The sequence below is a fragment of the Peromyscus californicus genome, unplaced genomic scaffold, assembly GCF_007827085.1.
Source record: "Peromyscus californicus insignis strain IS unplaced genomic scaffold, ASM782708v3 Scaffold_19__1_contigs__length_69161282, whole genome shotgun sequence".
Taxonomy (NCBI): Eukaryota; Metazoa; Chordata; class Mammalia; order Rodentia; family Cricetidae; genus Peromyscus; species Peromyscus californicus.
In genome coordinates this window covers 41,055,764-41,081,058 of record NW_026294491.1, presented here as the reverse complement: position 1 = coordinate 41,081,058, position 25,295 = coordinate 41,055,764, and the positions used below count along the sequence as shown (strand labels likewise).

Sequence of the window (25,295 nt, the reverse complement as noted above, 5' to 3'; positions counted from 1 at the left end):
GGCTTTATCCAAGAAAGGCAAGGTTAGTTTGATATAGATAAATTAATAAACTCATCTGAATTAATATGAGAAATTTCCAAATGAGTCCTCTTGTTTCCACTTGTCCCATACCTCCAAAGTAACCTACATCAGAAATTATCAGGCCACATCATCCCTTATCCCAAACTACCAATTCATAGCCTACAGTAAGATAAAAACACAAATTCTTTGCCCTGTTTCACTCAAATTTCTACATCCAGCCCTTGAAGTCTTACCTCACTCACTTCTAGCTCACCATGCTTCTACAGCACTGGCCTTTCAACTGAGAAAACATCAGTGCTCCCTCCCCAACAATATACTTTTCTGTGTGTGTGTGTGTGTGTGTGTGTGTGTGTGTGTGTGTGTGTGTGTGTGTGTATGTTTAGTAATTATCTATCTGCCACTAGAATATAAGCTTTATAAGAAAATAAATTATGTTTATCTAAGATCTGTGGTATATAAAATAATGTATAGATAAATAAGTAAAATGTTATTAAGAAATAAATCATTATGGGAGGGGCTACACCTTCTTAGATTGCTGGGTGAGACAAGGAAATATCCTTCTCCCATCATTCGCCTAACTTCTAATCATCTGCCGTATCACATCTCACACATTTCACCTACTTTGCAACTAGTATATTTTCTCAGAGTTTAAAGAGATAAATCCCCCCATAATACAATCCCTTACAATAGCACGGCTACCACCCACCATTCCTAAAAGTTACAAACACAAACCTGGCTATACCAGTTGCTAGCCAGTGTGTGCCTGGCTACATTTTCCTCATCTGTGTGATGTGGATTACAATCCCTGTCTGTCAGAAGTTTGTAGTGACTATCAAAGAGATGGTAAATAATATTCAAAGAGTGTACACAATAAATAGTGGGGGGAAAAGAAAGTTCCTTTCTTCTACAGTATCTATCAGTTCTGTAGAATTGTACTCAATATGATCCGAGTACCAGATACTAAACTCAAAAGAAGGTTCATCAAGACAGACACAGCCCTTACTCTCAAAGAGCTTACACTTCAGTGAGGGAGAAAGACACAATGAAAATGGCTTCATCATGGTTTGTGTGAGCATGTGCTACTGTGGCAGCAGGGAGGCTACTGAGGGAAATGGGACCTCTACTGAGTCTCAAAGTGAGGAGAGTGAGAAGAGGGTCCCTATCACAGGAGAGGGTAATGTCTACCCTATTACAGTCCTCAAGAACACCCAAAAGGTAGATAAGCTTTATTACAAAAATCACAGGGCCACAAGTTCAAAACAAGCTTCCCGCTATCATCTGGACAAGACATCTGTCAATTTACAACTCCCTCAGAGCCATTTATGTCACCCTGGACCACAGATTTAAATGCCTTTTCACAACCACTTTAGGGTACTTTTTTACCATCCTACATTTCCACTTATAAAGCTGAGTTGTTTTTTTGGTTTTTTTTTTGTTGTTTTTTTTTTTTTTTTGGTTTTTCGAGACAAGGTTTCTCTGTGTAGCTTTGCGCCTTTCCTGGAACTCACTTGGTAGCCCAGACTGGCCTCGAACTCACAGAGATCCGCCTGGCTCTGCCTCCCGAGTGCTGGGATTAAAGGCGTGCGCCACCACCGCCCGGCTTTTTTTTTTTTTTTTTTTTTTTTTTTTAGTTAACATACTTCAAGGCCAAAGCATCTTCATTAGAGAGGATAATCAAATGAGACCACAGCTGCAGGTTCATATAGCTGTCTCACCAGAGGATCTAGAAGGCAGCCCCCTTGTCTTTCCCTTCCACAGAAGTTAGGACAGGTTCCTATGGAGTACATATGTGGTGGTTTGAATAGAAATGGGCCCCATAGGTTTATTCATTTGAATGCTTGGTCCATAGGCAGTGGCAGTATTAGGAGCTGTGGCCTTGTTGAAGTAATTGTATCACTGTGGAGGCAGGCTTTGAGGTCTCATATGCTCAAGCTACTACACCCACTATGGCACACAGTCTCCTCTTGTGGGTCAAGATGTAAAACTCTCAGCTCCTTCTCCAGCACCATGTCTGCCTGCATGCTGCCATGCTTCCCGCCATGACAATAATGGACTAAACCTCTGAAACTGTCAGCCAGCTCCAATTAAATGTTTTCCTTTATAAGAGTTGCTGTGGTCATGGTGTCTCTTCACAGCAATAAAAACCTAACTAAGACAACATCTCACCCACCTTCCTGCAAAGGGCTGTCTATAGCTCCTCTCAACCAGACCTGACCCAGATGTGTGGAAGAATACCTGGTGTTGTCTAAAACAGCAACTCCTTCCTCCACTGAATCCAAGACACTGCACAATCCACCAGTAATTGGAACATATCTATGTCAAGTAAATGTGAATCCACTAAAAATAAACTCCACAAGTCTACTCCAAGGCATAGAGCCATCAGAAATGGTTGCCAAAGATACCAGAGCATGTCAGAACAGCAGTATTCATAACCAAATCCACCACAACAGGGAACAATACAGTTACCAATAGTGATACATTTTGATAAAGGCCTCAGAATAAGGATGAATCATGTCCTGGCAGAATGCAGTACCTACCATCTCTGTGACATTTTTGTTTAATACATATCTTGAACTTAACCATACAGAAACACTAAACAAAGCCAAACTGAGAACTCTTCTATACAATGTCTACTCTGTAACATTCAAAAGTAAAAAGGTCCATGAAAAGTTAAGGAGAAAGTAAGAATGGGTCCAGTCCCGGGGAGGCTACAGGCGACAACTAAGAGCATAAGGGACTTGGGTTCGGACTCTTGAAATAAACGATGGGACAGTGACTGCTGAACTGTGCCCATGTGGAAGAATGTGCTCCTGGTAGGACTCACACCGAAAGGTGCAGAAGTCACAAGACACCAGGTTAGGGTCTCATTCTCCATTTACAGACAGCTGCTGTTTTAAACATGTTTTCCTATAAGGTGGTGATCATTTGAAATGTTTGAAGAATTTCATGTAGGAAGAATGAACAGAGGGAAAAGAGGACACATCGCCATGCTCTGCTACATGGGCCACCAAGAGACAAGGCTAGGCGCAATCCGCTGGAAAGGTACCGATCACAAACTTAGGAACACATAGAATTCTGCCTCTCCTCTCCTAGAGTCAGATTTCTCCATCTTCTACCCAGAGAATAGGGAGAAAAAGTAAACTTCTGTAAAAATCTACCCTGTGGTCTTCTTTCCATTGTATTATCCATTATCTTCTTTCCATTGTATTATCGGGACGATAAACAGCAAATAGTCATGTAACACTCTGAACTGTATGAAAGACAAATGTCAGCAAATGCTCCCCACAAAAGTTGTCTTCAAGGCAAATTTATAAAATGAATGGTAAAAGATTTTAAAGTGTGTTTAAGTCTTGTAAAACACTAGTCAGAATTAGCTCTGAAACACTAAAGTGTTTCTTGGCTTGCCTCCAAAGTATCCTCTCCTCTGCTCACTCTTCACAATTGATCTTGCATTTCTGTTGAGGATATTACAATTTGGGAACATGCAGAGTTTGATCCCGTGAACCACCAAAGAAAGCATTGTAATCACAGCCTTGGGCTAGGCAATCCTTGTGGCCATGATAATTGGCTAGGTATACAATACAGTTTGAATAATGCCCCCCACATTTGGATGTGTTGAAGCTATAACTGATATTCCCTCACAATGTGAATGTATTTGGAAATGAGGCTACTACAGACATACAAGAGCAAGGGGCCTTAATCCAATGTAACTGGTATTACTGTAAAAAGTAGAAATTTGGGACACATATGGATAGTTCCATGTGAAGACTACAGTTATACTGTCACAAACCAAATGCCAATAACTTGGAGAGAGACCTGAAAGGCCTTTCCCAACAGTTCAGAGAAAAACAGGCCTGCTCATACCTCAATCCTAAATGTCTAACCTATGTAACCAGGAGACAATGAATGCTTCTTCTGAGACCTCCAGTTTATTGTACTTTGACAGAGTGGCCCTAAGAAAGTGATACAACTTATGCCTTTAAGCCATTTCAAGCATAATAAATACTAAGATGAAGAACAGAATTCAAGGACACAAAGAGAAGCTTGTGTGGATGGTACGTTACAGGGATATGATGGTTGACCCACTTTTGCTACTGTGAGAAAAACCAAACCAAGGACAAAGCATATGCACGTGCACACAGGTAAAGTCAACTGTAGAGAAACAGCTGGAACACTAATGGGGACACTAGTGTCACTCATACAACTTCTGGACTTCTTGAATTTATGAACTAACACACTCTATTATTGTTTAAGATACCACAGATCCATTTCTATGACCAGCAACTGGGGAGCTGGAGTGAAAAATAGTATGTACTCCAACCTCTGAAGCAGGGAAGTATCAGGACACTTTCTGTAAACAGAATTGAGGAAGGAGCCCCACCTGCCTCAAGGTTGGTGCCCACATCCCCAAAGCTTTCAGAAACGTGGTAATGATTTTGGTGACTATGGAGAATAGGGGCCACTACCAGGATTTAGTAGACAGCATTCACTGCTGTCTAATGTCAATGTGAAAAGAATGTACCTATTTCACACAAAGAAGTGCTGTCCAAAACATCGACAGATCGAAAAACAAGAGCCACAAAAGAAAGAGAATGGCAACCAACAGACAAACAGGTCCATAGTGGTGAAGTCACTATTCTTATTCATAAATACATTGTAGGACAGAGTACATCACAGAGAAATGAACAAACAATTTATGCTGTGGGATGTCTTTCTGTATACTGTGAATATGTGTGGCTCCAATTGGATAATAAATAAAATTGTTTTGACCTATGGCAAAAAAAGCTTACAGCCAGGCAGGAAATCCAAGCAGAGATGCAGAGAGAAGAAAGGTGTCGAGGAAGAGACGCCAGCTGCACTGAAGGAGCAACAAGATGCCAGCAGACCAGTAACGCCACGGCCACGTGGCACCATGTAGATTAATAGGAGTGGGTTAGGATGAAAGAGTTAGCTAGCCAGAAGCTGAAGCCATAGGCCATATGGTTTGTAATTAATATAAGCCTCTGTGTGTTTACTTGGGACCAAGCTGCTGCGGGACCAGGTGGGACACAGGAAAACTTCCGGCTACAAATTTAAGAATATCAACCATAATAAAAGTTTATAACGCATGATGGTAATTACAGATGAAGAAAGAATATTAACAGCTAACTATCTACTCAGAGTGGAGAGTATAATTCAGCAGTAGACCATGTGTTAGCACATAAAGGCCCTCGGTTCCATCATTAACACCACATACCCACACATGCACATTTTCATGGAAAAACAGTTACATGTTTCCATAAACTGCCCCACCTAATAAAAATAGTCAATATTTTAGCCTTCTCAAATGCTAATAGAACTGAATGATACATGCTTAAGTGACCCTAGAGAGTTAACAATAAAAATTATTTATACCAGAAAACACTACAATTTTGGCTTAAAGGGAAAATTTATCACACGCTTATACAACTGTCATTAGAGCTTCACGATTATCCTTTGACTCTGAAGTACTCTTCCACATGAAGAACAAAAAAGCATAAAAAACTGACCTAGATTAAAAGCCAAGTATTATTGCTCTGAAGTAAGATTTCAACAAACTGAACATACTGTCACTTATTCAACACAGCTCTTCGAATGTCACGTGATCCTGGGCTACTTCCTCAGCAGTAGCCTGTCACTGTTTTTAGGACTTAAATATAAACACTTTCTCCTAGGGTTGCGGGCACACAGCTCAGTTGTAGATGCCTCCCTGGCAAGCACAAGGCCCTAGGTTTCAACTTCCAACACTACAAAATAAGAAAACCCAAACTTGCTTCTACAATGCCCTCTGCTGATAAAAACATCACAATTCACAATAGAAACCTAGGGGTTATTTCCACCAACGGCCACAGTGCTTTTAAGAACCACATATAAAATCCATCTCCAAACAGAAATGATTTGATGACTAACCTAGAGAGGCCACTGCCATAATTAGTCAGTTACCCCTTAGTGCTATTAGAAGAGCAATAACAAAACCATGTGTGGAGATTAACACATCAAAACCTAGGATTCCACAATTAACAACATAATACCACAGGCAATCAAAATGTCACTACGAAAATTAAATTAAATTAACTTACTCCATAAATGAGCACAAAACAAAATCATCAGGGATTTATAATGATGTCAAATAAAGAAATAAACTGGAACACTTACTGCCAAAGCCTTAGATAGCGTAGCTCTGAACTCGTTCAGGATGATGGCCACAATGTCTTTAAGCGGCACATAAGCAAGGCCATCTTCCAAATAGACCTTCCTTCCTCTGAAAAGGTCCAGAGCGTCAGCAAAGGGGATCTGGGTTCAGAGTGAAACAGAGAAACAGATCAGTCTCTATTGTCAGATGGTTCTGAGACTTCAAACGTTCAGTCAAAATCCATTAGTCCCAGCAGCTCACATTAGGAAGAATTAACAGTATATAAATACATGTTTTAGAGGACATGTTTTAAGAGACAGTGACAACAATAATAAAAAGCCAAAAAAGAATGTTTTCTTTTTGTTATAACCTACAAATTTCTGAATTATAAACCCCAAAATTTCAAATTTCTACTTCAAAGTCTCTAAACATGTTATAATCACCTCATGACAGATTCAGAATTTTGTGTCAAATAGTGTTTTTCTAATTTCCTTAAAAAGTATCCAGTGCTAAAAATTACTTGTAATTGAAGTCAATTCCAAATCTGCTCATCTAAGTTTCTATTCCTCCACTGGAGAAGCATATTTGAAAAGCCTCTCAACACCGAGACATTGAAAATAATGACCCTTCAGTTTTGTGTTAACTATCTGCCTGAAGCATTTAGTATTTATTTTAAAATGAAACAGAGATTAAGGCCTATGAATTGTCCCACCACTTAAGAGAGAAACATAATGTGATCTTAGTTGACTGTGAAAATCATTATTCTGAAAAATCTTTTTTTCATTCTTTTGAAAATGAAGCAAAAACTTCAATGAAAAGTTTCCCACGCTGTCTACTCGTCCAGTCTTGGGAGACACTGAAATCCGTCTGCAGTGTAGTACATCTGACGACACCTCACTCTCCGAACAGATCATGTGTCATTGGAATATTTTTATTTTATTTAAAATGATGTTTATATGCGTGTGTTTGTGTGTGGGTATGAGCATATGTTAGTACACTGTCTAGAGTCTAGACAGGGTGTTGGATCCCCAGGGGCTGAACTTACAGGCAGTTGCGAGCTACTAAATATGAGTTCTGGGAACCGAACCTGGGTCCTCTGGTAGAATAACATATGTTCGTATCCACTGAGCATGTCTCCAGCCTACAATCACATGTCTTTTAACTAGAAAGCTCTTGACAAAGGTACTGCTTTCCATGACTACAAACAACACAGTCCTTGTCCCCAAAGAGTTAATAATTTATTTAAAGACAGGAAGAAACACCTGTGGAACATCAAAGCGCTCCACAGGGAGCCATGGGTGCTGTGGCTTGCAACAGGTGGCTCACCAGACCCAGCAGAGGCACAGGGCAGAAGGGTCAGCGCAATGCAGGCAAGAGCAGAGGGCTGCATCTGGAAGCAAGCTCTAGTCCAAGCCTAGAATCTATTCTAGTCTGCTACTGGCTTGTGATTTAGTGAGTGAAATAAAGTCCTCTGAACCTCAGAGGACAAATCTGTAAACCTCAGAAAGGAAAGGAAGAGAAGCTAAATGACCCTCCTGTGTCCTTTGCTGTAATAGTCTAGGCCTCCAGCTTACTGTGACCACAGGACAAACAAAAACGCCCAAGCGGAAGCAATAGAAGCTGTGATGGTCCAACAATGGAAACGTGTGGTGTGAGTCAAAGACCGATCCTCATACACTAAGCTTGGAAGGAGGCTGGATGATAGCTCAATGTGAAGAAAAAGAAAAAGGTACAGAGAGCTAATGTGGAGGCAAGAATTCAAGCATTCAACCTGGGCATGGGAACCCAGGCCTTTAATTCCAGCTATTCAGGAGACTGAGGCAGGAGGATCACAAATTCACATCCTGCCTGGGCAAGGCCAACTTGGTCAACTTGCTGAGACACTGCCTCAAAAACTAAAAATAAAAAATAAAAAAATGAATAAAGGGGGAAGGGGAGCCTGTGTATAAAATTAAGTAAGTAGGTAAGTAAAAAAGTTGTACTTCCAAGTTTGCTGTGACTATACATCATTTCCAAAGGCAGTTATCAAGTTTTCAGTTATTTCGGATTTCCTCTTCCCCTTCACAACTATTTATTCCCAAGTTATCTGGTAGGCTCACAGAAAGAAGGTCTCTGCTGAGAGGACAGAGGAAAGCAAGGTGGCCCAGCACAGAAGCTGGCCTAGGTTCAGGAAGGCGTCCCCATAGGAAAGCCAAGTAGTCTCACAGTGTCAGAGCCCAGATGACACAAAGCCATAAGCCAAAGTGTGTCTAAGAACTGCCTAGGGAGTTGTCTTAGGGAGGGTTCTACTACTGAGACAAAACACTATGACCAAAATACAAGCTGGGGAGGAAAGGGTTTATTTGGCTTACACTTCCACACTGTTGTTCATCACCAAAGGAAGTCAGGACAGAAAGAAACTCAAGCAGGGCAGGAACCTGGAGGTTCCTCTGATGCAGGGGCCATGGAGGGGTGTGGCTTACTAGCTTGCTCCCCACGGCTTACTCAGCCAGCTTTCTTATAGAACCCAGGACCACCAGCCCAGGGATAGCACCGCCCTCAATGGGCTGGGCCCTCCCCCACTGAACCCTAAGAAAATGCCTTACAGCTGGAGCTCACAGAGCCATTTTCTCAATTGAGGCTCCTTCCTGCCTGATGACCCTAGCTTGTGTCAAACTGACACAAATCCAGCCAGTATAGTAGTTTCTGGCAAAGCACCAGAGAGTATTAAAGAGTATTAGACCAAAGAGAGAAGAGGGAGGCAGCCCCGCACCATATGCAGGAGCCCAACAATGCCCAGAAGGCTTTCCTTCAACACAATGGCCTGGGGTTTCCTGAGTGTGACAACCAGATCTCTTCACACAAGGAAGTGGGAGGGGCTACATAGATGTGAGTTAAAAATGCAGGAAAAGCTAATGTGACACTTTGGTAAATCTTTACATACCTTATAAACTGACTCCGATTCCCACTTAACCCCACTTAGGCTTGGCGAGGATGCAACGATGTCCTGTTCTCGGAGAGTCTTCTCTTCATCACTTATCTAAGAGGAAACACAGTTGATGAGGCCTCGAAACTTACATTTCCTCAGTTCCAATAAAGCAGTTTCCTACTGTAGAGACTATTCCACACTTTAATAAAAACATGTTAATATACTAATTATCTTGCCATTTTCATTGATTGCTAAATCATTATTACCCCTAGTGAAGGCAAAATATGGAAGAAAATTTAACTTTAATATTTCCCCAGGTTTCCTTCTGTCAATATCTGAAGAGATTCACAGGAAGAACAGCAGCGAAGGGCCTATAGTTGTAGCTCAGTTGGTAGTGTGCTTACTTGGTGAGACTGGGTTCAGACCCTAGCAATACATGAACCCAGGCATGAAGGCATGCTTCTATGCCAGCACACAGGGGTGGAGGCAGGAGGATCAGAAATTGAAGGTGACTCTTGTTGACCAGTGAGGTTAAGATGAGCATGGGCTACATAAAATAGCCTTTAAAAATAAAAATAATAGAGAAGGAAAGTGCAATAATCGGAGGAAAAGAAAAAAGTTCAGGATAAGTCCAGGCATAGTGACGTCTATCATCTCAGACCTGGGGAGGCTGAGAACCATGACATGAGTTCATGGCCAAGCTAATCTACATAGTGAGATACTAACTTAAACAAACAAAGACTAAATGTAAGCATTAACCAAATCAAGAGTTATGCTATTTATTAAAATATCTATTAAAGTTAAGAATGGTTAGCGTATTTCTCAGACTTTTAGTCACATACAATACTTGAAACTTTATTACTAGCATTTTATTATCATGTGCTGATTGTGTCCTCATAGAAAGACTGACAGGACTGAGTAGATAAAATTCTGAACTTCTGTACACAAAGACGATGGGGCTGCAGAGATGACTCAGCAGTAAGAGCACTGACTGCTCTCCCAGAGGACCTGGTTCACTTCCTAGCACCCATGTGGTGTCTTGCAATCATCTGTAACTCCAGTTCCAGGGGATCTGACATCCTCTTCTGGCCTCCACGGGTACTGCACAAATGTGGTGCACAGACATACGTGCAGGCAAAACACCTATACACGTAGTTTTTTTTCAATCTTTTAAAAAGAGAAAGCAAATCTCTCCCAATTAGAAAGAAGAAGAATACGGTACAGAAGTACTTAGAGTACTACATCACATGACACCCTCGTCACTCCTCTCCAGAAGCACACGCAGTGCTAGCCCACACCTCAGACGGTAAGGCACAGCAGCCAGCAGTCATGAGTAAGCAACAAACACCAGGCTCTAACCTGTACTTGGTCTGTTTGCCAGTGTCTTCCTGTGTGACCCAGGCTGGCGTCCCTCAGCTGTTCTCCGCCAGCCTCTCCAGTGCTAAGATTCAGAAAACAAGTGGTGACAAGGACATGGGGAAGCCTACTCATTCCAAGCAGGAGTACACACTGTGGAGGGGACTCAGAAAGTGAGACACAGAACTATCCTACGATCCAGCTGGGCCGCCCCTGAGCACACACCTGAGCATATGCCTACAGCCTACCAGAGACACACGTCCATCCATGGTCATCACTGCTCTGATCATACAAGCTAGAAACAGAAACAGCCAGATGTCCATCAACTGATGAATGGATACAGGAAATGTGAGATTTTAACGCAATTTTATTCAGCCATTTAAATTAGCGTTAGTTCTCTCTCCCCTCACCCCCCTCCTGCTTTGCCCTCGCTCTAATCCTCTGCCTATCATTCCCTGTCCTTTCCACATCACTTATGAACCCACTTCCTTCAGTTTCCTTCTTCCTCCCCCTGCAATGGCCCCTTTCTACTTGCCAGGTTTCCACAAATACCAAATTTAGACGCACAAATCAAAAAAACATGTTTTTGTGTGTCTGGGTTACCTCACTTTGTATAATGTGTTTCAGTCCCATCCATTTACTGCAAATTTCAGGAGCTACAGTAAAGACCAGACTGACAGTATACGCCTGTGCTACAGCTGTGGCATCATTGTTAAAAAGGTAACCAGCAGCTTCCTGACAGGGGAAACTGATACCTGGCACTGTAACCCTTGACCAAGAGTGAAGAGCCAATTTAAATCCTACTTTCTCCTACGCTTATTTGAAATTTTAATATACACGTTGATGTCGCCACTATGAACAGTAACAACTGCTTAGATGCCTGTTGTTCACCAAAATAACTTGTCATACTGAAGTTAGGAACAAGGGCACCAGCCCGCTCTTTTACAACGGCTTGTGACAGCAACCAAGAAAGACGTGAACACACAAGAAGGCTCCTGTCCTGATAAGACGCAGCTTCTGGACACATCAGTGCATAGGATCCACTAATAGTGTAATACAGTACCTTCTAATATTAGCAGCTATATTAGCTTACAAAGAAAACGCCAGGGAAGCGCACATCAGTGTTCAGAGGCCTCAAGAAACAAGGCTACAGTTACAAGAGACTTTACTTGTCCAGACTGACTGCTGCCTTAGAAACAAAATCCAGACAATTAAAAATGAACTCTAGAACTTTAAAAAGTAACCAGATAAAGTGATTAAAGAGTGGAATAAGACTTCCTTTCACTGAAACCTATGCTCCAAAAGGAAGAAAGCTGTCTAATCTTTCTTATTGGAACTTAGGAAATCAGGAACATCCCAGCACCTCCAAGGCACTAAGTTCACTCTCCAGTATACGAAAGAAGATAAAAGTAATAATGCACCCTTTCAAAGTAATCAAACACATTTAATTCATGTCATTTCCTGTTACGAATAAATATCACATTTTCCTCAGTGAATTAAAATGTTCACTCAGGAGCTGGAGATGCTGCTCTGGCAGAGGACCCAGGTTTGGTTCCCAGCACCCACATGGTGCCTCACAACCATCCATCATTCCAGTTCCCATAGACCCAATGATCTCTCTTGACCTCTACATACACGAAACATACATGCAGGCAAAACAGTTGAATATATAAAGTAAAATAATCTAATAAAATATTTAAGTCCACCCATTTGTCATCCATACCCTAGACTTTCATTTATCTACTTAGTTACAACTAAAATTTAAGAAAAAAATTCTCACTAAAAATGCAAAGTGACTATCTGAAACTTTACTAGCTAGTATAAACTACTATTAACTTGATTATTTCAAATTTCTAAAATAACCCTGCATATCGTCTTTTCTCCTGTTCTCTCCTGGGAAATGTGAGCATGTTTTATCTGCTCAAGTTTTCCTTAAAGAGATTACCTACAGCAATCATAAAACATACTCGCCCTCTGAAAGAGCAAGACAAGATTAAGTTTGCCTTCCTGCTTTCTGCTACCAGAAATTGTAAGTAAAAAATGATAGAGCGGAACCATTAAAAAAGAACAGTAATAGAGCCAAAGTATATGAGGTTTTCATTTTAATTAAAATAGAATTACATCATTTGCTCCCTTCCTCTCCTTCCTCCTAGCCCTCCCATGTTCCTCCCCTACCCTCACCCTCAAATTTACAGGGCCTCTCTTCTTTAACCATGTTGTTACACAAACATATAAAAGAATAAACATATAAATACAACCTGCTGAGTCTGTCCAGTGTTGCCCGCATGTACATTCCTAGGGCTGGCCACTTGGTATTGGATAATCACCCAGCAAGGTTATCCCTAGGGAAGACTAACTCTCTGTCTATCTGCAGATGTTAACTGCTTGCAGCTCTTGCCCTAGAGGTAGACCCCACAGCCGGCATCTCTGCATGCTGCCTTCCTAACAGAACTAAGAATTTTGACTGGATGGTTTTAGTTTGTTGTTGGTTTGGTTTGGTTTGGTTTGGTTTGATATTCATCAAATCTGAAACTAGGAAAACGGCTTGCTGGAGATTCTGAAAGAGGATTAAGAACTTTAGATCGCCCAGCATCAGCACCATAACCGGGGAAGTAGAGGCACATGTGTGTAGACTGCATTGTTGCTGACCCACGCACAGCTTCCTCCTGCGGAAGGACTGTCCAGGTGGAGCCCTGAGACTTGCTTTGGCCAATGAAAGTGTGAGCAGAAGTTATGTGTCAATCGTAGCAAAAATTCTGTGAGCCCATGGGTGACCTGGTTCTCTCCTGTTAGAGCAGCTGAAGTCCTGAGTCAAACTGACGCCGAGCAGGCTGCAGCTGGCCCACTGTGGCAGCATGAGCAGTCAGCATTCTTGTAGCAAGGCCATTTGCTGTCAATGCAGACTCTTCTGACCAAAGCACCGAGTCCATCTGGTTTGCCTAACACATTCTCATCAATAAAGTGTTTGAAACCCTAGGCCCAACTGGACTTATTTTAGGTTACATGCATGTAGTACTGTATACTGTATCCTTAAAATATGTCCTACTTGCTCTCATAAATAAATAAATAAATAAATAAATAAATAAATAAATAGAATTAAGATTTAAACTGAGCACATTAAAAAATGATAACAAGTCAGGTGTGGTGTCACACTAGCACTCGGGAGGTGGTGGCAGGAGATTAGGGTAAGAGTAAGTTTGAGAAGGTTCAACCAGTGTGGATTACAAAAGAAAATAAAAACAAAAAGGAATAAATAAATGTATTGCTTTACATACATACCATATATGTAAACAGATGGTACTAGTTAGTTCCTTACCATCCAAAGTGACAACATTGAGTGGACCACTTTGGAAACCGTAGTCTACTACAATGGCCTCCCAAGTAAAGCTGTAAATAAGGCTTCCCAAAGACTGAAGTTTCTGTGAGTAGCCAATACTCCATCCTGCTCATCTGGTTTGACCACAAGTCTTCTACTTGAGTTCACACAGCTCTCACTCTCAGGTCTCAGACTTTAAACAAGTACGCCTATCAGCCTGGCCAGCGGAGCACTTTAAACTACCATTCCAGGTTCACATAGACCTTTAAACTGAAGTCCTCACTGTCTTTCCTTACAGTTCTCCAGCAGTGATTTTTTTCTGTACACATCACTGGTCTAAAACTCATATCCAGGAAAAAGAATCCTTTTCCCTAAAAATCAACTTAAGAACTCCTGAAAACGTTCTCTACCCAGCTTTATTTTCTGAAATAATCGTTCTCTTTCCGACAGAAGACCCACTCTGTACCTACCCACAAGAGACACACCAGCCACAAACAAGGCTGCTTGGGAGAAAGAAGACTAAGAAACCATCAATTAACAGTCTATGGTGAAAACAAAAATGAGAAAGTACCGAGAACGGACAGATGGACACTTTCAAGTGAGTAACTGAAGCCTCTCTGCAGCAATGACAAGCAGAAACTTGAGTGACAAGTCTTTGTCACACAAACCCAAGGCGATGGCATCTCCTGCAGGAAGCAGAGAGAACAGAGGCAAAGCTGGTGGGAGGCTGCGGGGAGGGGCTGACTGAAGAAGCACACAAGGCCTGCCCCGTGGGGTGACCTGGGCTGCACTCAGCAGAGGCACCAGGAAGGGGAAAGTAAGATCTGATTTACCAGATGACTGCGGAATGCAGAATGGACTGTAAGAGGGGTTAGAAGAAAAGAGACTTAATTTGGTGGTTATCAAAAAACAATGTCAGCCTGAATTAAAAGAGATGAGAGAGCAGCAAAAGTGACGAGATTCAGGACGCACTTTAAAGGTGGTTACTGATGAGTTACAAATGAAGGCGGCGTGGAAGAGATTCCTATGTTTGGGGCTTTAGCCAGATCCTGGTTATCTACTGCTATTTGTATACCATTGGACATTTATATCCTGTTCCAACTTCCTGGAATCCCTTATAGAAAGAGACATGATTGGGAGGAAGAAGGCTCGGGATTCTTTGTGAAGCAAACCTGTACTAGAGATGAAAGACCTGTGATGCCAGCGTTAAAGATACAAGTAAAGGGCACTGTACATGGGAACACTCAAACATGACAATCAATAAAACCACTGAGCATTTTAGCATGCGATTTAAAATGTGTGCCTAAAGCAAAGGCTTTTAATGTATACTGTATAATATTGCTAGTACTACTTCTAAAATATAGAACACATCTTTGCTGATGATCTAGAAAAGGCAACTTGCTTCCCAAATGCCCTGTGACCTTTAATGTCACTTGTGGACATGAAAAACAGCTGGAGAATTTTTGGCATGCCTCCCACTGGGCGCTGAGATCTATGTGCTCTGTCTTGGAATCTGGCTGGCCTGTGACCAGGCACCAGCGATGTCATATCAGCCTCAGGCCTAGTCTCTAAGAACAGCAGTCTTCTCAAAGGCTCATCTACTAGAAGCCATGGTCATCAAGTCATGAAGTTCAATCATCATTCTCTTGTCTGAGGAGCCAGAGGGAAAGGCTCAGCTGAGGACAGCCTTGTAGAAGTCCTCAGCTGAGCACTAGGGATGTGGAAGTTGTCATGGACATCAGAGACCAAACTAGCTAAAAACCAAGGGACCCCACGTGACACCCACCATGTGGAGTATAACAATGCTATTGAGCCCAATCCAAATCCCTGAACCTCAAAACTGAGACATAACAAAATGGGTATTATTTTAAGCTTTGGGTTATGTTTTGGTTTTTGCTTTGTTTTGTTTCTTGGGGGGGGGTTGTTTGTTGTTTGTGTTATAGCTGCAACATAGATATTATAACCATAGTACTCATTATCAATTGAATTATTATGTCTTCATTTTAATGTAAAAAAGACAGTCACATTCTTGAGGGGTTTTTTTTTGGGAGGGGTGTTTTGTTTTTTTCTGGTTTTTGAGACAGGGTTTCTCTGTGTAGCCTTGGCTATCCTGTATGGAAATCACTCTGTAGACCAGTCTGGCCTCAAATTCACAGAGATCTGCCTCCCTTTGCCTTCTGAGTGCTGGGATTAAAGATGTACATTACTGCTATCAGGCTCGGGAAATATTTTAATTGGACAATCACAAACACACAAAATCAAAAAGAAAGGAAATAGTTATCACTAAGTTCTTATGTTCACTAAAATTTATAGAATGCTGTAGTGCTTCAGTCACATGTGTCGTTTATAATCATTTGAAACATTAAAATTAGATGAGTGATAATTTAATGTCCTGACATTCTAATAAGCATCTGATGTCTCTGTAATACTGCCAAGCTGGCCAATGTAAAGACTGCTCGCCTGGTTACACTAGTGCTGTTTTCCTTTGTGGCAGAATGTGCACATATGGAATGTACTAAAATTTATAATAAAAAGGACCTTTTTATTAGAGCACAAACCTTCTCTTCTATAGGAAAACAAACTTCTTTAAAAGAAAATGATAATTACTATTACTTTTCTAATAATGATAATAATAACAAAGGTGACAATGGCACCAGAAGCTAAGGAAAGAATCTATGAATTCAATGATGCCTAGGCTACATAGCAAATGCCAGGCCAGTCAGGGCCAAACAGCAAGGATTAATTCATACCAGAGATCTTAAGTCTCCTAAGCAAGCCAAAATACCAGTAGGAGCAGGTACAAGTTAGGCCTTGGGATCTGACTGGTTATGGAAGGTATGCATTCCTCTCCACTCATCCCACAGCACTCCTTCAGCATGTTCTGTGACTGCAGCATGGTGCCAACAGAGACACACAAAAGCAGAGTGCCACTTCATAAGCTGACTGCTCTTCAATTTGACCTTAGCAAAGGCTAAGAAATAACAAAAGGAGGCCCACCAGCAAGGAAATCTGAAAGCAGCAACCATTCATGAGAGGAAGAGGCTTGGCTGCCAGCACTCACCTGAAAAACAAAAGCTCTGCTGGGCTAGGGGGTACCCTCCAGCCCTACAGAGAGCAGGAGGGAAGTCCTGTACTTCCTGAATAACATCAAAAATGGCCACAGAAGTCAGAAAGCCATTTGCCTGGGCTAGAAGAGGGCATGGGGTGGGGGTGGGGGGGGGCACAAAGAGACATGAGATGACTTATACCAGAAAACTAATTCCAGAGCTCAGTCCAGAAACTATTTATTCAAGCAACCAATGCTGAAATGAGATTTAAAAGTCATAATGGAGGGGCTGGAGAGATGGCTCAGGAGTTAAGAGTACTAGCTGAACTTACAGAACCCATATTCAGTTCCCAGCACCCACACGGCAGCTCGCAGCTGCCTGTAACTCTAATTCCAGGGGATCTGATGCCCTCTTCTGACCTCTGCAGGCTCCCACACACATGCAGTGCACATACATATACTAAGGTACCCTCCTACACATAAAATAATTTAAGTCACAATGGCACTGCTAAAGCAATGGTTTCACTAAGAAACACAGCCTACCACCATGCAAAGGCATCCAGGCAGCAATACCCAGTAAGATACGCTTTATACCACCCTAAGAAATTGGGAGTCTAGGAGCTGGGAGTCTAGAAAGCCCATGTGGGGCATCAAACTCAGAAGTTATTTCTAATCAACTAATACATTCGTAACCATGTCCACCTCTCTTCAATCCATCGCTGAATTGCTCTTAAGCCAATATGGTCTATAAGTACACTATTAATACAGTAATCAATAAAGTAACAATGAGTAAATAATAAAGCATTGTGTAATCAATGGTACTATCTAGACTTCAGCAGTATGAAGAAAGCCTAATTGACTCAAGAGCCAGCTAAATGACTTAGCGAATGAAGGCATCTGCCACCAAGCCTGGTGACATGAGTTCAATCCCTAGGGCCCACATGGAAGAAAGAGATAAGTGACTCCCACGAGTTGTGTTCTGAGTCCTATACACACATCATGGCATGTGTACCACACACACAAACACACACCACAACGTAAATAAATAAATGCAATTTTTAAAAGTTTTAAAAGAAAATTTAACCACTCAAAACTTCGGTCCCTTCCTGAGACCAAATGTAAAAGTATATGACAGAAGGAAATGAGTTAAATGTAACAGTATCTAATCATACAGAAGTAAGAGAAGGCACTAGACTGCAATACTCAGCCATTCCATGCCACCCAGGAAGCCAAGCGTGGAGGCTCCTGGGGTGAAAACGGAAACAGTCTTCTACTGAAGTTCTCACTGACTCTCCGGCTACACTGCTCTCATCTCTGTGCCCCTCTTCTTTCCCCTCAGTTGGCATCCCTCTGCTCCTTAGTTATTCTCATGCAATCCACCCTGACTTCACCTGTCCACCTCACTCATTCCAGAACACTCTCCATTCAGTCCTCTACTGACCAGCTCCACTCACACAGCTCACCCTCTTGAGTCCTCCGCTTCAGTCTTTCTCAAAGACACCATACCCTAGCAAACACTAACCTACACATTCCCTTCACCTAGATCGCTGCTCTACAACATTCAACGCCTCAGGAGACAGTAAGCCTTCTAGTACCTCTCTATGCAAAAAGTCTTCTCAGGAGGTGGGATGTTCAGCACTACAACTGGACAGATACAGTCCAAATCCAAACCCTGTCAACATCATGCCATACACCTTTGCGGCTGCTCAAAATGACTGAAGTCCTTGGATGATTAGGAAGACATTCTGACCTAGGCACACTCCGCTTCTACAGCCTACCGCCAGAGTCCCCGCATAGCTCAGCCTCCTCCTCGCAGCCCACATCACAAACTACCATTCTTCCCAATCAACTTCGTATTCTGACAACTGCCCCTCTCCATTATTATCCCCACTACACAGGCTGCCTGTGTCCAGTAAAGGCCGTTTTCTCAGGCCTTTAAATTCTTCCTGGTTTTACTTTTCTTTCCCTGAAACATCGCGTCCTCTGTTAACCAATTTCCCTACACACCTGTGACTTCACATAGATTTCCAGCTCTGAAACACTCTTCATACCTTGTATTTCTCCTGGAAGACTTTTATACATCTCACACACCATCTCTGCAGCTTCCCACAGATCCCCAACCAGCATTATTCTTATTCTATGCCTATATACAGCCATACACCTCAACTCAGAGTATTGCAGTACATTTATACTAGAGTATAGGGATTTATACTTGTGTGTTTTTACTAGAACATGAACCTAAATATAAATGTGTTCTGTTATATTCCCAGTTTTTATTACAATACATGACAAAATGTTTCCTGCCTAAAATATATAAACTACTGAACGTAGTTTTAGGCATTCAACCTAAGAAATGCAGGAAAATATAGAACAAGAGGGAAAAAAATGCTGTATAATGAAATACCAAAAGACTAAGATTATCAGTGGGAGATTATGAAAAATATATAATTTATCAAAAGTTAAAACATTAATTCACATAAGAGAACAGAAATAGTCCAATATGTAAACTGTTCAGCTATACTAATTAGAAAGCACATCAGGGGGACCAAGAGCACCACAAATCATAGTAAAGTAACCTAGAACTAGAAGACAGTGGTAGAAACGGAGACAAAAAAGGAGTAATTAAGAAAGATACACACAAAATAAGTTAAACATTATGAAGCCATGACTGGGTCAATGTAAACATAAACAGCAGCACCCTTAAATAAAAGTATTCCTTCACAAGTTAGCAACTTCCCTGCACTTCCTATAACACACCATGCCTTTCACCTGTGACTTAACATACATTTTTATCTCCCAGACACCCTTCCATACTTAATGGACACATGGGGAGTTAAACAATTAGAGCTATAGTATAACTGTCCTATTAACTTATAAAGGCAATTTAAGAAGGTATTGGCTTTCACTTGTTTCCAATCTTTTTTTCTTCAGCGGCTGTTTATTGACATTCAGGTGGGCACTATAGCAACAGGCCTGGAGATGCTGCCGCAGTGGAATGGAGGGTGGAGAGTCGAGTTTGTGTGTCTGCAGTGACAGCTGAGGAGTGCACAAGGAGTAGGGGGAGGCCAAAGCTGTTGGGGATGCAAGTCAGGGCCAGAGCCAAAGGTTATCACACAGGAACCTGGGCCCCGTGCCCTCAGCCCCCACCCCTGTGGTCTCCTGACTCCAGGCCAGAGCTGGGAGTTCTGGGGCAACTTTCTACAGGAGCAAAGTACACAGAGATGCTGCTGCCCTTTCATGATAAAGTCAGAGGGTTTCCAATTCTGCATTCCTCTTTCACCCCTGGCTCGGGTAGGGCCATATGATAGACAGCTGGGCTCTAGTCCATGTTCCAGAGGCATTAATTTTCCCAGGAGTCCCAGCCCACCAGCGCCACACTATGGCCCCCAGAGTAAGCACTACAAGCGTTGCTGGCCTAATGGATGGTATGGGGGAGGGGATGAGCCAGGGGCTAGAAGAGAGGCTCCAGAGGTTCATCAAGGCACAGGCACTACACTCATGGTGTTGGTGAAACCAGAGCCAGGGCACCACCCGGTCTGCACAATGACTGTATCTCCCTTCCTGAAGAAGCCTCGGGCAAGTTCACATGGAAGTCTAACTCCTCAGCCCAAGCATCCTGTACCGCATCCTTACACGGCACAGGGAAGATGCCACGGTACAGAGGGGCCTGGCAAGCTGCCTGGGGATTGTATGCCACCGCAATGATGAGAGCACGTGGGCAGTACCTAGCCACCTGGTGAGCACTCCTGCCAGACTTGGTGAGCAGATAACGGCCCCACTGCAGCACTTGAAAGAGGCCTCGGCAGCGCCCACGGCGGCAGCTTCTGTGGGGTCGTCGGTAATAAGCGCCGGATGGCAGAGTTCCTCCGCTTCACAGGCATTGGGTGCTACATGCGAACAGCCTCCAGACGGTAGTCTCCTTTGGCTGTTTCTCCTGACAGCAAGCGGTTTGTTTCATCTAGGACTGCGCTGGCCACATCACTGCGCTCAGCACCGGTGGGTTGGGTTTCTTGCTCACGCCCTCCAGCGTCAGTGTGGTGCAGGTGACAGGCTTCCCCGCTTGGTTGCATCGTCCAATCATCATCTTCAGAGACAGAAAGACCACCTACCTCTGCAGGAAATCTCAATGCCTAGGTCGCCATGAGCCACCACGATCCCATCACTGGCCTCCAAAATCTCATCAACCTGCAGATGCCTTCATGTTCTCAACTTTGCTGAGGATCTTGATGTTCTCACCCTTCTCTCCCAGGACCTTCCTAACCTCATGCACATCAGCTGCCTTATGAATGAAAGGCACAAACACCATGTCTACATCCTGCTCCACTCCAAACTTCAGATCCTGGATGTCCTTTTCTGACGTAGCAGGGAGGTCCACAGAAGCTCCAGGGGGGTTCACCCCCTTCTTGCTGCCCAAGGAGCCACCATCCTCCACCTGTCAGCACCCTTTCCTCCACCTGCAGTGACACGAGCCCGTCATCCACCTCCACCCCTTGCAGATGCTCTCACCGTCCAGCCACAGGATGTTCTCATCACCCTTTTCCATGTAGGCATTGTCCAGGGTGATCCTCAGAGCGGCTCCCTTCTTCAGCTCCACTTCTGCAGTGCCACTGCCCTTGGTAAGTCCAGTCCGGATCTCAGGTCCCTTGGTGTCCAAAACCATGACAACAGGCCGGCAGAGAATGGGTCAGATGCAAGGCTTCCTGTGGCTGCATGCACATTCTTAATGGTTTCGACTTGGTGCTTATGAGTTCCCTAAGAGAAACTCAGACAAGCCACATTCATTCCTGACTTGATCATCTCTTTCAGCATCTCTACAGATCGAGAAGCAGGACCAATAGTACAAATGATGCCACTGTTGCAGGCCATGATGGGAGTGGAGTCAATGTCCAGGCAGCACATGTGTTCCAGGAAGGTGTCAGCCAGCCTGGAGCTGCTGGGCCTGAATGAAGGCAGTCCCTGCTTCACTGTGTGGTTTCAGCATGGTTCCTGAGGTCCTTGGGTATACTGAGGATCCTGCTACCATACCTAAGTCAGAGGGAGGTCTGGAGAGTCAGGATGCGTAGCTGCTATGCTGTGTTTCAAATCTTCACAGCACCCTCTCTCCTGCCCAGGAATCTCTCCTGATAGCGGCTGGACATACTATGTTGTGGGGAAAAGGAAACAGTCTGCAAAACTATCTCCGACAATGCAGCATCAGAGGCACCAGCACTGGGGCCAGAAGCAGTTTCTTAAGCTTGAGTTACTCAGCTCAGTGTCCACTGCAACATCAACATCAACAACAAAAGTTTTAGACAAGCCATTACAAAGTGTGTTGGTTTAAGAGCACTATCAAACTGAAAACTTAGGGACTGCCAGGACAAATTTTGAGGCAACCCTAACCTCAGAAGAAACAAAACCACTCTCACCCTGAAGACAACAGATAGGTGTGGTGATATATTGTGTCCCCCAATATATTGTGCACCCTAATAAAGCTTATCTGGAAATCAGAGGAAAAAGCCAGCCACTATATTAAACACAGAAGTCAGGCACATGCCTTTAATCCTAGTGTTTGGGAGGCAGAGATCCATCTGGATCTCTGTGAGTTCAAGGTCACACTGGGAACAGAGCCAGGCATGGCAGCACATGCCTTTAATCCCAGCACTAACCATGGAGGTCTGGAGGTCTGTACAGACAGAAAGGAAGTGATAGAGCTGGGCAGAAAGAGGAAGTGATGCAGCTGGGCGAAGAGAGGAAGTAAGATGTCAGGCACAGAAAGACATATAGGCATGGGTATACAGGAAGTAGCTCTCTTTAGAGACTGAGGAGTTGGTGAGGTGAGGATGGCTGTGGCTTGTCCTATTCCTCTGATCTCTTGGTTTTCACCCAATATCTGGCTCCGGGTTTTTTATCAATAAGACCGTTTAGCAATTCTTCTTACAGACAGGGTCATCCCCCCTCTTCTCAGAGTCCCCAGTCTCACCAGGCAAAGTGGCAAAAGATGAGGATTAGGGCCTGCTAAACAAAAGGGAACCTTTCCACAATAAACTGAGACCCCAGAGGACACCCCTTGGGGGAAGAGTAAACTAGAACTGATCACCAATCCCAGGAGGAAAAAACATGCTGTTAAGAAAGAACAGGAAAAACAAAGTTCTAGACTTAGAGAAAGCATGGCCACCCCATTTATATAGTGTGAGCAGACCACTCCTGAGACTGGAGATGGTAGTAAATGAGTCCCTGGCTCGGAATACTCTCAGAAGCCAACCCTGTCTCAGAGGAGAGAAGATGCACCCTGAAAATTGACAAAAAGGTGAAAGTAGAAAAGTATAAGGCACCGCATGGTGACAGCAGGCATGAAGGGAACAGGCAGAACGGGGAGCTAGGCGAGTGAAGTGGGTCGGGGTTCCGGTGAGTGAGTGAGCTGAAAGTAATCTCTGGAACCTAGGAGCTTTTCTAGTTTGCCTTCTGCTGCTCTGCTAAAACATTCTGACAAAAGCAACTTGGGGAGCAGAGGGTGTATTTGGTTTGTGGCTTGAAGCCCATTATCAAGAGACACCAGGGCAGGAGCTCAAGGCAGGAGACGACAGAGACTGAAGCAGGGAGCATGGAGGAGGTTGCTTACCACCTTGCTTTTCCATGGCTGGTTCAGCTTGCCCAGCCCAGGACCATCTGCCCAGGGGTGGCACCGCTCTGTGGGACAGGCTCTCCCACCAATCACAATCTCCCACAGCTGTGCCTACAGACAATCTGATGGAGACCTTTCCTCCAATGAGGTTCCTCTTCCCAGATACAGGCATGTCAAGATAGGTGTCAAGTTGGCAAAAACTCACCAGCACAAACACCGAAAGCACCTGATTCAGGGTGTGTGAGAAACAATCCCAATAAACACACTCTGGATAATAAATAAAAAATAAAAATAAATTTAAAAATTAGCCCAAAAATGTCTCAGGGTATAGCTCAGTAGTGGAGTGTGTACCTAGTATGTACAGAGATCTTAGGTCCAATCTCCAGAACCACCCTCAAAAAAAACTTCTATGAACTACAATATTCAAAATTAAAATCTCACTGAGAGTAGGATAAACAAAAAAACAGGCTAGGGAACCATCAAACTGGAAGATAATGGTTCACAAGAAACTATCTGTAACTCAGCAGATAACCACTGCTAGCAAGAAGAAATATAAAAAATAAGATGATCTATAAAACACCTCATTGGCAGCCCAGACAGCCAAAAGAATAGGGAGTTCAATGTAATGATGGCAGAGAATTTTCCAAGCTCTATACAAGACACCATCTATATAACTAAGAAGCCTAGCGAAACCTAAGCAGAATAATTAGAACGAATTCTACTCAGGCTGAGGCTACTTAAATCAAACAGAAGTGAACCTACCAAATCTTGTAAGGGGCTTCGGGGGAGTTTTAAAGAGCACAGTAGGGCTGGAGAGACGGCTCTAAGAGCACTGACTGTCCTTCCACAGGACCCACATGGCGGCTCACAACCATCTATAACTCCAATTCCCAGAAGTCTCTTCTGGCTTCCACAGGCACTCAGGTGGTACAGACATGCAGGCAAAATAGTCACAGACATAAAAAAAAACAAAAAACAAAGAGCAGAGTGGCTCTTATCAAAGACAGACCACTTGCCAATGGCACACATGAATGACACAGAGAGCTGGATGGCAGACTTTAATGTGCTAACTGAAAGCATCTGCCAACACAGCACTCTCTACATAAGACACCTTCCAATAAAGAGTACCATCTGTTTCCATGGTTTGAGTAAAAAGGCATTCTCATCCAACCCCCGCTCCAGATTAAAACAAACAAGGTGCACTAATAACATCTAAAAATATCCTTCAAACTACGCAGCTTAAGAACACCTGGGCATCTGTGCAAAGAAGAACACTTGGCACTTCCCTGTAAATTCCCTTGATGGAAAGACATGATTTTTGAGTTACTAACGCCTTATTTACATAACTGTCCCGGCTCCTCAGTAGATGAAAGGGTAAGAGACCACTTACATCTCTTTTTGATGTTTATTTATTATATTATTTGCCTGCAATTATGTATGTGCCTATACAGGCCACAAGAGGGCATCGAATCCCCTGGAACTGGAATTACAGATGGTTGTAGGTGCCATGTGGGGGTGCTGAGAATCAATCCTGGGTCTTCTCAAAGAGCAACAAGTGCTCTTGACCACTGAGTCAACTCTCAAGTACCCATTTACATTCTTTATTGGATCGCCTGCCTGCACACTCACACCCACACTTTATCCTGTTTGGAAAATTTTTATTTAACACAATGTCAGGAGTTGAGAGACTAAACTGCAATATCATGATTCATTTTAGCCCATTTATATTCCAATAGTTTAATATAAATTGTTCATTAACAAATCCTCTGATCTTAAATCATTAAACTTGTAATAAGTAAATATTTTACGAGAAAACTTTAATGAAAGGTTTAATGCTTTACAAGTCACTTGAAGTTGATTCTCACACATTTACTAATAAACTCAGTGAATCAAAGT

General features: G+C 43.0%; 1 protein-coding gene and 1 pseudogene across 4 annotated transcripts in view; both read right to left on the bottom strand.

The window, feature by feature from the left end:
- Positions 1-25,295, bottom strand: part of Prim2 (DNA primase subunit 2) — a 308,490-nt gene that overhangs the window by 184,152 nt on the left and 99,043 nt on the right. For all 4 annotated transcript variants that reach the window (XM_052745227.1, XM_052745228.1, XM_052745229.1 and 1 more), the window contains 2 exons: positions 9,096-9,191; positions 6,196-6,333 (listed from right to left, as the gene is read on the bottom strand). In XM_052745227.1, the coding sequence (XP_052601187.1) occupies positions 6,196-6,333; positions 9,096-9,191 (234 nt within the window). The remainder of the gene's footprint in view (positions 1-6,195; positions 6,334-9,095; positions 9,192-25,295) is intronic.
- LOC128114876 (pyruvate kinase PKM-like) lies at positions 20,275-21,779 on the bottom strand (annotated as a pseudogene).